Raw genomic sequence first — 14,794 nt, forward strand, 5'->3', positions numbered from 1 at the left:
ATAATTAACACAGCTATTTAAAAATTAGAGTTAGAAGTGACATAGTCTCAGCATTGGAAAGCTCATGCAGGAGGATCACAAATTCTAGGCTAGCTTAGTTTATACAGCAAGTTCTAGGCTATTAATGTCTACATAGACTTGTCTCAAACCACCTTCCACCAAAAAATTTGTGTTTTGAGTACCCAAACTGAATTGGACTGAACCACGTGCCAGGTGCATTTGAAGAGTTGCTCTACAACTAAGTCACATCATACTCTCTAAACCCTATTTATTTATGTTAACCTGTAAAGCAATATATGACATTAAAAAATAATTTATTTATGTGCATTGGTGTGAAGGCACCAGATCCCCTGGAACTAGAGTTACAGACAGTTGTAAGCTGCCATGTGGGTGCTGGGAATTGAACAGGGGTCCTCTAGAAGAGCAGACAGTGCTCTTAACCATTGAGCTATCTCTCCAGCCCAGCCATATATGAAAATTTTAAAGAGGAGGAGCTAGGGGGCTGGAGAGATGGCTCTGCTCTTGCAGAGGACCAAGCTGCCCACATGGCAGCTCACAACCACCTGTACCTCCATTTCCGGGGGATCCCATCCTTCTAACCTCTAGGCACCAGCCACATATGTAGCAAACAGATACACATGCAGGCAAAACAATCACACACACACACACACAAAATTATGTTTTTTAAAAGTTAAAAAAAAAAAGAGGAGGCACTAGAGTGATTTCTCAGTGGTTGAGAGCTCTTCCTGCTCATGGAGAGGATCCAGGTACCCACATGTAGCCTGCTCTAGGAGATCCAGGCTCTATGGACACCAAGCCTGCATGTGAGACACATACATATGTGAGGCAAGACACATATACACACATACAAAAATACACAGAATTTTCAGAAGAAAAAAACACAACTTCACAAAACTGCTCAGGCTGATCTTGAACTTAAACTTATAGCTCAGGCTGACCTTAAACTTCCTGCTCCTCTCCCTTAGCCTCCTGGATAGCTGGAGTTACAGGCCTGTGCTTAGAGTCAGAGTCTGAGCAGTGAAGAGAGTGAGGTTTTCACGGACAGCCCAGCAGCACTTTGCTTTTACCTACCTCAGCCTATGGCCTGCTTGGAATCACAGAACTGTGAGATAACAGTGCCCACATTCTTCTCCCTCGTGTCTAATTCTAGAAGATAAGGAAATAGAAACACTGCCTTCTGTATAGTAAAATGTAGCTTTTTAGGGACAATGTGGTGGGATGTCATCATACCAGGTAACTGTTGTAGTTAATGAGGAAAGTTTAGCCTTGTGTTACATTCTTTGCTTTTCTAGACTGGGTCTCAGTGTGTTCTTGCTGTCCTGGAACTCACTCTGTAGACCAAGCTGACCTCAAACTTGCAGAGATCCACCTGCCTCTGCTTCCTGAGTGCTGGGATTAAAGGAGTGCGCCACCACTTCTGGGATAGCACAAGTAGGTTTCTGTTTATTTGCTTCATTTTTGTTTTTTGAGACAGGCTTTCTCTGTAGCTTTGAAGGCTATCTTGGAACTCACTCTGTAGAGATCTGCCTGTCTCTGCCTTCTTTCTGAGTGCTGGAATTAAAGGTGTGGGCTACTACCACCTGGCTAGCACAAGGCAGTTCTTAAGGATGATTCATAGAAGGAATGTTTCCTACCCTTCAAGCTCTCCAAAAACAATCAGAATTTATGGAGGCTGATGGTTAAGGAAGCCTGCCTGCCTCCACCCTGCCGTCTTCCCTCTTTCTTCCCCTCCTTCCCAGTCTTGGACTATCTTACTGTGAATCCTAGGCTGGCTTACAGTTGGTAGCCTTCCAACCTCAGCTTTCCTAGTGCTGCCTCCTGGGACTGAAGAGTACCATGCATGGCTGTCCAGGAGTCTTGGGAAGGTCATTGCAAACTAGCTATTCTTGGAGCAGAACAGAGGGTGGGGTGACTTCTGACTTGTAAAGGAGTGTCTTGTATACCAGGTTGGCCTGGAACTTACTGTGTAGCCATGAGTGACCTTGAACTTCTCATGCTCTGTCTCCAGCTCAAGTGCTAGGATTACAGGTGGATGCCAGCATGCTTAGTTCACATGGTACTGGAAATCAGCTCTAGCTAGGCATGCTTCCAGCTGGGCTGTGTCCTAGCCCCTGGATGCAGCTTTCTTGTAACCACAGCCTTCAGGTTGGATCGGACACTTTCATAGTGTCTGCAGTGCCAGAAGCTAGTTGGATTCTCAAAGCATGGCATGGTCGTGTACGCCAGTAATCCTAGCATTCTGGAGACAGGTAGGGGAATTGAGGGTTCAAGACTAGCCTGTGCTAGCTAGAGTAGGGTGAAATATGAAAGCTTGCGCTCAACTAGCTCTTAAAATATAAATTAACCTGGTTATATTAATCTATAGTCTACCATGTGGCTTGTACCTCTCTATATTTTCTGTGTCTCCATGGTGAGTTCCCCTCTCTTCTTCCCAGAGTTCCTATCTTTTCCTTGAAGTCCTGTCTGTCCTCTCCTAATTAGCCACTAAACCAATCAGAAGGCTCCTTGGCTGAGACATCTTCACAGTATATAAAAAGATTATCCCACAGTAGATTCCAGACACTCTTTTGTTTGCCCTTCAGCTCTGACTTCTGTTGTTTGCAGCAGCACAGCTTTGCAATTGCCTTGGTTGGTTCAGGAGGGTTCCCAGGAGCAGTTTGGTTGGTTTATTAACACATGTACGGTCATATGCCCAGTGTAGAAAACTTGTGGGGGTTGTCTAATATCACTTGGAGGTTTTATGCTGTGTCATGTAGAGCTTTTATAGACATTTAAGAAATGTCCCCAGCTGGAGAGATGGCTCAGAGGTTCAGAGCACTGGCTGTTTTTCCAGAGATCCTGAGTTCAGTTCCCAGCAACCACATGATGGCTCACAACCATCTATAATGAGGTCTGGTACCCTCTTCTGGCGTGCAAACATACATACAGGCAGAACACTGTATACATAATAAAGAAATAAATCTTAAAAAATAAAAAAATGTATCACATATTTTACTAAAGTTCTTGTGTTTGTAGACCTGGAAAATGTCTGAAAATTCCAGCGACAGTGACTCATCTTGTGGTTGGACTGTCATCAATCATGAGGTATGTTCTCTAATACATTGTTAGCAGCAACAGAACTGCTTTATGGAGGTCAGTGAGTGTTTTTTTTAAACATGTAAGCCATAGGTTCCTTTGTGTATAGTTTGGGTGTTTCCCCAAGCATATTAAACTTGGCTGCTAAAATACCATTAAGCTACATACAGCCCTAATCTCTTTCTTTTTTAAACAACAATAACTTTGAGATGGGGTCTTAATAAGTTGCCCTAGGTGGCTTTGGATTCTGTATGTGGCTCATGCTGATCATCTTGAATCTAGGATCTTCTCTCAGCCTCAAGAGCCTGGGATGAAAGGCAGGTGCCAGCACACCTAGGGTTTGGGGGGTTTTTTTTTTTGGTATGTTTTTGTTTTGTGGTTTTGAGAAATTAGTCTCACTGTGTAACTATCTTTGGATGGCCAGAATTGGCCTCGAATTCCCAACAGCCCTTCCAAGTGCAGAGATGATTGAAAAAGTCTCACTCTATCATGTAGGCTGGCCTGAAATTCAAGGCAGCCTTCCTGCCTCAGCCTCCCAGGTGGATTAGAGGTATGGCACATAACCAGTCTCTTTTTCCTTATGAATTTCAGGATTTACTAAAAAAAAGTATGTGTTTAGATTTGCATGTGTGGAGAACCACATTTGTTCATAATCAAGAGGATGCTTCCCGAGAGAGTAGCATCCAGGATTTTGGATACCCTGATGAACACTGCAGTCCAGCATCTTCTGTATTAATCCAGCTGATGTTCCTTAACTTTTTCTTTTGTTTTTGTTGTTGTTTGTTTTTTGAGACAGGATTTCTCAGAGTAGCCCTGGCTGTTTTGGAACTCACTTTGTAGACCAGGCTGCAGGCTGGCCTTGAACATCACACTCCTCATACCAACTTAATGTCTTAGGATTTCTTTTCTTTTCTTTTTTCTTTTTTACTTTTTCTTTTCTTTCTTTCTTTTTTTTTTTTTTTCTTTTTTTGAAACAGGGTTTCTCTGTATTATTTTCGAGCCTGTCCTGGCACTCACTCTGTAGTCCAGGCTGGTCTCGAACTCACAGAGATCTCCCTGCCTCTGCTTCTCAAGTGCTGGGATTAATGTCATGCGCCACCAACGCCTGGCTTGTTTTAGGATTTCTTTTGCTGTGAAGAGATGCTGATCTCAGTAACAGGGTTTCTCTGTGTAGCTTTGGAGCCTGTCCTGGCACTTGCTCTGTGTAGACCAGGCTGGCCTGGAACTCACAGAGAGTCTCCTGCCTCTGCCTGCTGCTGGGATTAAAGCCATGTGCCACCACTGCCTGGCTGACCACAGCAACTCTTACAATGGGAAACATTTAATTGGGCTGGCCTACAGTTTTAGAGGTTTAGTTTGTTAATGTCATGGTGGGGAACAGGGCAGTGTGCACACAGACATGATGCTGGAGAAGGAGCTGAGAGTTCTACAACTTGATCCACTGGCAGCAGAAGGAATCTGTTGCAGGGCATAGCTTGAGCATATATGAGTCCTCAACCCTCCTCCACAGTGACACTTCCTCCAACAAGGCCACACCTACTCCAGCAAGGTTACATCTAATTGTGCCACTCCCTCTGTCCCAATCTTTCAAATACATGAATCTGTGGGGAATATGACCTATTCAAACCACCACATTCTATTCCTTGGCCCCAAAGGCTTGCAGCCATAATATAATGCAAAATGTATTCAGTCCTGTTTAAAAGTCCAAAGAGGGGGGCTGAAGAGATGGCTTAGCCATTGGGAGCACTGGCTGATCTTCCAGAGGACCCAGGTTCAATTCCCAGCATCCACATGGCAACTCACAGCTGTCTGTGACTCCAGTCCCAGGGGACCCAACACCCATAGCAGAACATGAATGCACATTAAAAAAAGTTCAAAAAGACCGCCCTCCCACGTGCTGGATTAAAGGTGTGTGTCATCACTGGGACTTCCCTTAACTTTGAGGTGTTGACTTTATTATTTGTCAGGCTCTGCCTTTACAACTACATTCTTACGTAATTTTTGTGGTACATTCTTTTCATTCAGGGGTGGAGGGCAGATCATCATTTTACTGTGTAATTTAGGATAGCCTCTACATTACCACACAGCCCAGGTTTGACCTCCAGCTTCTGATCCTGCTGCCTTGATTTCTGAGCACCCAGTTGTCAGTGCCCTCTCCTTTATTATTATTATTATTATTATTATTATTATATATGTGTCGTATTTTGCCTGCCTGCATGTATGTCTTCATACCATGTATATACAGTGCCCTTGGAGACCAGAGGATGATGTCAAAGTCTCTGGGACTGGAAATACAGAAATTTGAGCCACATGTCGATGCTGGGAACTGAACCTGGGTCTCTGGAAGAGCAGCCAGTGTTCTAAACTGCTGAGCTATCTCTCCAACCCCAACAGCCTTTACTTTTTGGTACTGGTTTTGAAGACAGGATCTAGTTGTGGATGATGTGGAGCTTACACTGTAGTCAAGGCTGAATTGAGTATAGTCACAAAGCCAGTTTTGCAATGAGGAACGATACATATACTGTGAATTTGTGTAACTAGAATGTTATAATCATTGACATATTTCTCCCACTGGTGTTTGTTTTCAGAATAGAAGTCAGTGCAGCCTCACTTGCTCAGATTTGAGTAGCCTCATCAGTTTCCCTTTTGTTTTTAGGATTTTATGTCCTCTCTTCTGTAAATTCCTCTAAGTCCTTCTCTTGCTTGCTAAGGTCTCTTGGCTGTATTTTATCCTTATTTTCTTATTCTGATTTAGTCCAGAGCCTCCATCCCATGCAGTCTGCAAACCGGATCTAAACCTGCCTGAGACTCCATTTTGCTGCCAGTGCAGGCAATCTTTTAAAATTTTTATTTTATTCATATAAATATTTGTGTGGACCATGTGCACACAGTGCCTGAGGATGCTAGAACAGAGTGTTGGTTCTCCTGGGACTGGAGTTACAATTGTGAGCCACCCTGCGGGTACTGGGAATTAAACTTGGGTCCTCTGGAAGAACAGGTACTCTTAACTCCTGAGATATCTCTCCAGACCCCACAGTACAGATACTTAGCACTCGGAGTTTAGCTTTTAGCCTCTGAGCCATCTCTCTAGGACCATGGGAAGATTATCTGGCCAAGTAGCTTTATTTAAAAGGTAAATCCAACTGACAATATTTAATTTGATACCAAATATTTTGTTCATTCTGTTTGTGTTCATTTGACATGGGCTTGAAGCTTGTGACTCCATTCTGCAATTCCCTTCTATAGGCTTATATTAGGATAGATGATATTTGTAGTGTGGTAGCATTAGAGACTTTATGTCATCAAATCAGTCCAATACCTAAATTAATACTTACCACTCTCCCCTAGGGTTCTGATGTAGAGATCATGAATTCTGCCACAGCCAGTGACAGCTGTGAACTGACTCTAGAATGTTCCTCATTAGAGCAAGAGGAACTGCAAGTTCTTCATGTGGGCCCTGGAGGTGGAGGTAAGTTAAGTTCCTGTTCCTTTTCTTGGGGATGAAGGTATCATCATTGGTTGCCATTGGAATGGTCTTATCCTAGAATGTTCAGCGGGCTTGTGGGAAGCTGGAAACCTGTCATCAAGTATCTGAGATTAGTTAGAGGCTTCTGACACCTGAGAGCCATTAATGAGTTACATTCCTTGTGTGAAATTGTCCCCTCACACTTTCAAGTAATTGAAATTTGTTAGCAAGAGCAGAGTGATTGATGTAATGTCAGCCACACAAGCAAAGTGTTTTCAAAGAAATAACGCTGTTTATTGATCTTGGTTTTATACCAGAAAGCAGTGCAAACAGCATGTCTTCGGTGGCAGAGACTAGGTTGTCATCAGTGGGAGAAACCAAGTCAGCAATCGAGGTAAACTTTTATTTTGTTCCGTGGATATTTGATAAGCACTTTTCTCCTGTTTATGGCTAAGCATTCAATTCTTACCTAAATTACAAGAAAATTTAGTGTAAAAAAATCAGTCAGCTTTAAGGTTAAAGTTAACTTCTGCTGGGTTTCAGAACAGCACACTAAGCAAGTGCCTTCCCCTAGGTTACTCTCACACACAGACTTTATTGTGACTAGAAGATAAGTTAGTGTTTTGTTTAAAGAACAATTATTTTTTTGGTTTTCCAGACAGAGTTTTTGTGTAGCTTTGGAGACTGTCCTGGAACTTGCTCTGTAGACCAGGCTGGTCTTGAACTCAAAGATCTGGCTGCCTCTGCCTCCTGAGTGCTGGGATTAAAGGTGGGTACCACCACTCCTCAGCTAAACAACTATTCTTTTAATCTATATTGTGATTGTTTTTGGAAATTGGTTTCATTCATTATATATTCAGATTTTACTGAGTAAATGTCTAAAATAAAAGTTAACTTTTAAATTTGATAACAAGTTAAATATTGTCTGTTGGAGTTGCCTTTGAATAAAGCCACTTAGCTAGATAAATCTTTCCCTAGTATTTTAGTTCCTTGGTGCTGAGATTGGATGACATAAAGAAAAAAATAACTCATTTCTGAACGGGCTTGAAAAGATGGCTTAGTGGTTATGAGTGCCTGCTACTTAATCATGAGGACTTGGGTGATGGGAGATGTCATTTTGTAAATATTCTCGTATTAGTTAATGAATAAAGCACTGTTGGCCAATAGGAAAGCAAGATAGGTGGGACTAGGAGACAAGGAGGAGAGAAGTAGAGAAGCGATTTAAGATGTAGGATGGGGAGAGCAGAATGCCGGCCCCTCTCTCCGGTAAGGTAAGACCATGTAGAAATACTTAGATTAATAGAAATGTGTTAATATTTAGATAGAGCTAGCCAATAAGAAATGCTAGTAACAGGCTAACAGCATTATATCTAATATAGCGTCTCTCTGTTATTTGGGGCTGGTGTGGCTCTGGGACCAGGCCATCGAAAAAAACTACTCATAACACTTGGGTTCTGATTTCACCACACATGGAATAAGCTGGGTGTCCCACAAAAATGTGTAACTATAGCTACAAGGGATCTGATAGCTCCAAGGGATCTGATGCCCTCTTCTGGTCTGTGCACACACTTGAGCAGATACACGGCACCCTCCCCCCACATAAATAAGTAAGTAAGTAAGTAAGTAAGTAAATAAATAAATAAATAAAGCTTTAGTGTTGATGAGATCCTTCAGCAGTGGGATGGCACTTGCTGTCAAGTCTGACCTGAGTTCAGTTCTCAGGATTCACATGGTAGGCGAGAATTGAGGCTGGCAAGATGTCTTCTGATTGCCATATGCACCCCCCCAAAAAGTTATTAAAAACAGTTTTAATTTTAGAGGCTGGAAAGTCCAAGATGAAGGTGCTAATAACTGATTTTGTGTGTGATGATTGCTCTTTGCTTTAGTATGGTACCTTTTGCCAATTCTTTATAGGGAACAAATGCCATGGTTTTGGATGACAGAAAGGGAATGGCCAAATGACATCGTGATTTGTGCTTGTCAAACAACATTTTCCTCATCTCCTCAGAGCTGATCAGATATAAATGATTTGTTTGTTATTTTGATTTGTTTTGGAGGCAGGGTCTTTCTACATAGCTTGGCTGACCTGGAACTCAATTATGTAGAGTAGGGTGGGCTCCAACTCAGAGCTCCACCTGCCTTTGTCCCCTGAGTGCTGGGATTAAAGGTGTGCGACCAGCCTAAATTGTAATGATTTTGGGGGCGGGTTCAGACTCTAGTGGGATCAGCCTGTTGCTTGCTCCGTGGCCATGTGTTTTGTGGCAGCGAAGTCACGGAACTGGAGAAGTGAGTAAATTATTGGGGTCCTGTGGTTATGGAGGGAGCAGAGAAATCTCTTCAACTTTTGAAGCTCGGTGGGTGGAGACAGGAGTCTCATCTAATTGTTAGCATTATGGAAGGCTTTTAGGTCCCAAACTAAAGTGGAACCTAATACTGTTGGATAGAAACCATTTCTTTCAGGGCTAGCCGAGGTGTTCAGGGGTAGACCTGAAGCACAGAGTGCCCAAAGCCCTGGGCTCCATCCCTCATACTGAAAATCAAAGGGAAGGGGGGAGAACGGAAAAGGAATAAAACTAGGTGTCATGAATTTTGAACTGCCAAGAAAATTTAAGATTCAAAATTACTGAGCATAATGCCTATAAAATCTGGTTCCTTAGGTGGAGGAGGCAACTTCCCCCGAAGACAATACGTATTTTGGAACTACCAGTGATGATTCTGATATTGTTACACTTGAACCACCTAAACTGGAAGAAATGGGGAACCAGGAACTTATAATAAAAGAAGCACCCAGCTCTGAAGACTTTAACATGGGTTCTTCCTCCAGTAGCCAGTACACCTTCTGCCAGCCAGAATCTGGTAGGAGCTGTTGCTGCAGCGAACTCTGACATCTGATTTAATGGCTTGTTTTCTAGCTCCAGTTCTTAAAATGATTTCTCCAAAACGAAAGAGAATCTTGGTCAAGTTTGTCACAGTAGTCTGCCTGTTCTTTCTTTGCTACATTACTGTGGGAGGGCGTGGACCTGGGACTAAACCCAGATAGGGCACATTCTAGGCAAACTTACTCTGCTACAGTTTATTAAAGTCTCAAGTCCTCAAAGGACGCATTTGGCTTTTGACATTTGGTTGATTGACTGCCTGACTAGGGTGTATTTATAGTAGGGTCTAGCTCTGAAACTCTGGCTGCTGTTATACTCACTGTGTAGCCCAGCCTGGGCTCAGTTTTGGCAGCAATTGTTATAGGCATGTGTTACCATTCCCAGCTCCCACAATTCTTCTCTTTTTGTTTTGTTTTGAGATGTTTGTCTTTGTTTTTCCAAGACAGGGTTTCTCTGCATAGTTCTGGATGCCTATATAGATTGGGCTGGCCTCAAACTTAGATCCTTCCCATCAAAATTGCTTATATAAAGAAAATGTTTTAAAATGATAAATTAGAGATACACTGAAAATGCTATACAGTCAGGCATGGTTGGATGATTTAATCTCAGTTACTTGGTTCTGTTCTCTCTTATTCTTTTTTTCCTTACAGCTTTTCAGCTTCATGTTTCTGTATGATTCTAATAGGTGTGCAGCCTTCCTTTGTTTAAGAAAACTGCTGCCTTCCATTGAGCAGCCTTCTCAGAAGGCAAAGGTGGCAGCTATAGGGAAGTTCGTGTTGTGTGTGTTTCTAAAGAAACAGTCATTGGATTTTAATCTCACATAGACAACAGTGTTAACTGATGAAAGCTGTATTTTTGGTTTTCTTCCTTTATTAGTTACAATAAAGCTTTATACATTTTTCCTGTTTATTCACAAAAGAAAGGTGGTGGGAGAAGCTGTGGAAGATTCCTGAATGCATAAGGGGATGGGATGATCAGCTGAAACTCCGTGTTCCTAGCCAGCTCACTTTCCAAGGTGGCGTGACTGATGCTGAGGGGCTTCTCAGCTGGGCCTAGTCACACTTACTATTGTGATGCTGAGTGCTTCTGAGACTCTTGAACCCAGAGTTCCCGTGGACAGGCTGGCCGAGCTTACTGCATGCCACCGCATCGCTTGCTGCTCAGATTGTGGGCTGAGATATTGCCACTATTACATATATGAGTTGAAGATGAACGCATTAGGTAGTTAATCCCTCAATATCCATAGGGTGGGCTCTTCATATACGAAGGCATTACATATTAGTATATAAAGGTGTGGAGACATTTCTTTACCTTTACTTACTGTGAATCTGTCAGAAAATGACTTTAGTACCCCAGCCATGATATGAATGCCCTTATATTATGCAATGCTTGGCTTAAGTCTTCCTCTCTCTTTTTATCTAAGAAATGTACCTCACGGCTAAGGCAGTGTCATCTTATGAAAACCAGTGATCAAGAATAACCAGACCTGTGCTGGGCCTGAGGGTCACGATACAGTAATCCTCTTGGTGGCTCCCATGTCACTAAGTATTAAGCTATGTGATGGTTTCTCTTTGTTGTCATGTGAACAGGAACTAAATCCTCTGCGCTTGATCTTTAGAAAGCATTATAGACCCAGCTTTCCTGTGGCATGAACAGTGTATTTTCTAAAAGGCTGGCATTTTTGGTGCATGAGTGTGTGCTGTTTTGGAGCTTGGTGTTAAATCAAGTCCACATCTTACCCTTCTAACTGGCCTATAGAGATCATTACCAAGTGTTCTTGTCAATAATTTGTTGAAATATGGAGTGGAGTTAAGTGACATGCAAAAAGCTGCAATTTTTCAGGGGAGTGTTCCTGGGGTGTAGTTTTTGTACAGTTTTTCTTTCCTCGGTTTGTCCTTTACTATTCTTTCCATGAAAAAGCAGCACCAGATTGGGCCTTAGCATCAGGGATAGCTGTTGAGTCGCTTCCTCATGCTGACATATTTACCAGAGGGTAAAATCAACAACCTTCTGGTAAGAGTGGCAGTCGAAGGGAAGGCCTCACCTAACTTCAGGAACCTGTGGTGCTTTGGTCCTGCATGGTGGGGTAGGGACCTGGAAGACACATCTATTTATTGTACCAGACCAGGAAGTAATTATATACTTCCTGTCCCTTCACATAGCTGTGAAATTGAAAAAGACAGGCTTCCTTTTTTACTTAACTGAAATGTTTGTTTCTGTCTATAAGACTGAGCTAGACTACAAGAGTAACTGTTCTAGATCATAAGGTGAGGAAGGACTGAGCTTTGAGAAGGGCTGGAGAAGCAGAGTGTCAGGCACAGGCACATGTAACCCTTGTTAGACTACAGTTAGTCAGTGCTTGGTTTGCTGTTGGTAAATGAGCAGTGTTTTTTTGTTTGTGCTTCTGTTTTCTTTTCTATGTTTTAAAAGGGCATGTAAGGGCATGATTATTATAAATCATAATTTACTCTGAAGCCTTTTTGGAGAATATTCACCTAAATATCAACATTTTTCTTTTTAAAATAGTCTTTTCATCTCAGCCTAGTGATGAGGAATCCAGTAGCGATGACACCAGCCATGAGCCCAGCCCAGCCCCGAGACGCCGCCGCAACAGGAAGAAGACTGTTTCTATCTCAGAGTCTGAGGAGCCACCACTTGCTGAACCAGAAGATGAACCCTCCAAGGAGCCGAGTAAAAGCTACTTTAGTGGTGGTCTCAACAAGTGTGTTATCCTAGCTTTGGTGATTGCTGTCAGCATGGGATTTGGACATTTCTATGGTAAGTTTTAGAAACACCTTGTGCAAATAGCAGTAAGACAAAATTGGCACACAGAAGAAAGGTCAGTGTTGGTTACTATCTACTTTACTCAGGTGGAATAGCGGATTGCTGAAATTCAGGAGTTTGACATTAGCCTAGGCAACATAGCCAGACCCTGTGTGTGTGTGTCCCCTGCCCCCCCCCCCCCCCAAAAAAAAAACCTAACAATTTTTTTTTGGGTGACAAGGTCAGGCCAGTCTCCAACCTTTGATTTCCTACATCAGACTTTCAAGTATGAGTAAGGACTATTAGCATACATGTTTGTGGCTTCTTTGTTTTGTTTTTAAAAGTTAGATTGGAAGATTAAAAGTCTGAAGCTGGGGAGTTAGGGCTGGAGAGTTGTCTCAGTGGTTAGGGGCATAGCTAATGACTACTGACTATTCCAGAAGTTTCATGTTCAATCTCCAGCACCTAACTCATGTGGTGGCTGTTTCATAATTCCAGTTACAAAGAATCACCCTCTTCTGATCTTTTAGGGCACTGTGTACACATAGTGCACAGCCATATACATGTAGGCAAAACACTCCTAAAAAAAAAAAAAAAAATATGAAGACGGGGCTGGAAAGATGGCTCAGTGGTTAAGAGCACTGACTGCTTTTCCAGAGGACCCAGGTTCAGTTCCCAGCACCCACATGGCACCTCACAACTGTCTGTAGCTTCAGTTCCAGGTGACTCAATACCAATGCACTTAAAATTAAAAACAAAACACAAAATAAAAACAAAACCCTGAAGATGGCTGAGTGGTGGTGGTGCATACCTTTAATCCCAGCACTTGAGAGGCAGAGGCAGAGGCAGGTGGATCTCTGAAAATGAGACCAGCCTGGTCTATATTGTGAGTTCCAGGACAGGCTACAAAACTACACAGAGAAACCTTGTCTCAGAAAAACAAACAAACAAACAAACAAACCTGAAGATGCTGGAGTGGTGTTGCATGCCTTTAATCCCAGACACAGGCAGAGGATTTTGAACTTGAGGCCAACCTGATTCACAAGTTCCATTCCAGATTATCCAGCTATTTAGACCCCGTCTAAAGTAAAATAAAAATCTGAAGTTGGATGTGGTATATATGGTAATCATGTAAGAGAACTAGACACGAGATTCTCAACTTAAGAAAACCTTGGGTTCACAGTAAGAAACAAACCTGAACTGCTTACCTTGGGGCAGATTGTTATAATTTGTTGTGTAGTATTTAAATTCCAGCAAATTAGTCACATTGTGGTAGGTAGGGTTATGTTTCACCTCTATAATCCCAGCCCTTGAGAGACTGATAAGGCAAGAGAGTTGCCTAGAGTTCCAGGACAACATTGAGCAGTGTGTGATACTATCTCAAAAAAGAAAAACAAAAAGCATTGCATTTGAAATATTCAGTAATTAGCGCCCATTCTTTCTACTTTGAGGAGTCTCCTTTTGTTAGTATAGTTACAAATCTTTGTACAGCTGATCTATAATAAACTACTTTGTTAGGTAAATGACTTCTAAATAGTGCATGTATATGAGAATCTTTTTCTGGACACTCAGTCATGAATTACAGCTTTGTAATTCATCATTTTAAACAGTCATACAGGTGTTGGCAAGCAGTCATATGGCATAGCTTCTCCACAGGTTGAATGTAAGAATTGTTCTGTGATACCCATTTGCTGCCTTCTTTTTCTATTAGTTTGAAGCCAGCCTGATCTCCAGAGGGAGTTCCAGGACAGTAAAGACTACACAGAGAAACTCTGTCTTAAAAAACCGAAAGAAAGAAAAAGAAAAAAAAAAAAAAAAAAAAAAAAAAAAAAAAGCATTTCACTGATGATTCTTTTAAGTCCTGTAAATTTTTTAGGAAGAATTAACTACTGCATGTGCTATGACATATGTCAGAAGACATTTCTGGGATTCTTTTATTCTTTATGTGGGTTCTGGGAATGGAACTCAGATCTTACACTACATCCACTCTTCCCTGACATCTTGCTAGCACAAGATCTGTATTTGTACAGTTTGAGAATGAAGCATTGCCATTCTGTTCTTTTGAACTTGCAGGCTAGTTCAGTATTTTTTTTTTTTTTTTTTTTTTTTTTTGGATGCATGGAATTACTATGTAAGCAAGGCTGAGCTCTGACTTGTGGTCTCAGTTTCCCGAGTGCTGGGATTACAGACCTGTACTGCCACGTGTACCTATCAAAATATAGTGTACTTCAGAAATAAATGTCTCGGATCTCATCAAGTTCACAGCTTTTGTTGTTGTTGTCTGAGATGAGTTCTCTCTGGCTAGCTGCAGCTGTCCTGGTCTTTACTGTGTAGCTCTGGCTGGCCTAGAGTTCATTATGTATACCAGGCTTGTCTTAGAATCACAGAGCTGCATCTGCCTATGTAAACTATTTTTAGGTTTACTAATTTTCTTGGTCTACATAATCTACAATTAACTTAGCATTTTGATCGTTCTTTCCAACAGTATGTATTTTTTTCATGATTGTGGTAAAAGCATTGATAGAGAGCATGATACTGAAGTTAAATGATGGGGCAGTCCATGTTTGGTATGCTTTTTTTCTGTTCAGCTAAG

The 14,794-nt window shown here is 41.9% G+C and overlaps 1 protein-coding gene across 3 annotated transcripts in view; it reads left to right on the top strand.

The window, feature by feature from the left end:
• Positions 1 to 14,794, top strand: part of Ccpg1 (cell cycle progression 1) — a 32,082-nt gene that overhangs the window by 8,215 nt on the left and 9,073 nt on the right. For 2 of the 3 annotated variants that reach the window (XM_051197937.1, XM_051197935.1), the window contains exons 2-6: positions 3,037 to 3,105; positions 6,445 to 6,565; positions 6,880 to 6,956; positions 9,220 to 9,418; positions 11,965 to 12,216. In XM_051197937.1, coding sequence (XP_051053894.1) covers positions 3,046 to 3,105; positions 6,445 to 6,565; positions 6,880 to 6,956; positions 9,220 to 9,418; positions 11,965 to 12,216 — 709 coding nt within the window. In that variant the 5' untranslated portion in view covers positions 3,037 to 3,045. Of the gene's footprint in view, positions 1 to 3,036; positions 3,106 to 6,444; positions 6,566 to 6,879; positions 6,957 to 9,219; positions 9,419 to 11,964; positions 12,217 to 14,794 lie in introns of those variants that run through there. The other variant, XM_051197938.1, reaches the window with a different exon arrangement.

Source organism: Phodopus roborovskii, unplaced genomic scaffold (genome assembly GCF_943737965.1).
Source record: "Phodopus roborovskii unplaced genomic scaffold, PHOROB, whole genome shotgun sequence".
NCBI classification, from domain to species: Eukaryota; Metazoa; Chordata; class Mammalia; order Rodentia; family Cricetidae; genus Phodopus; species Phodopus roborovskii.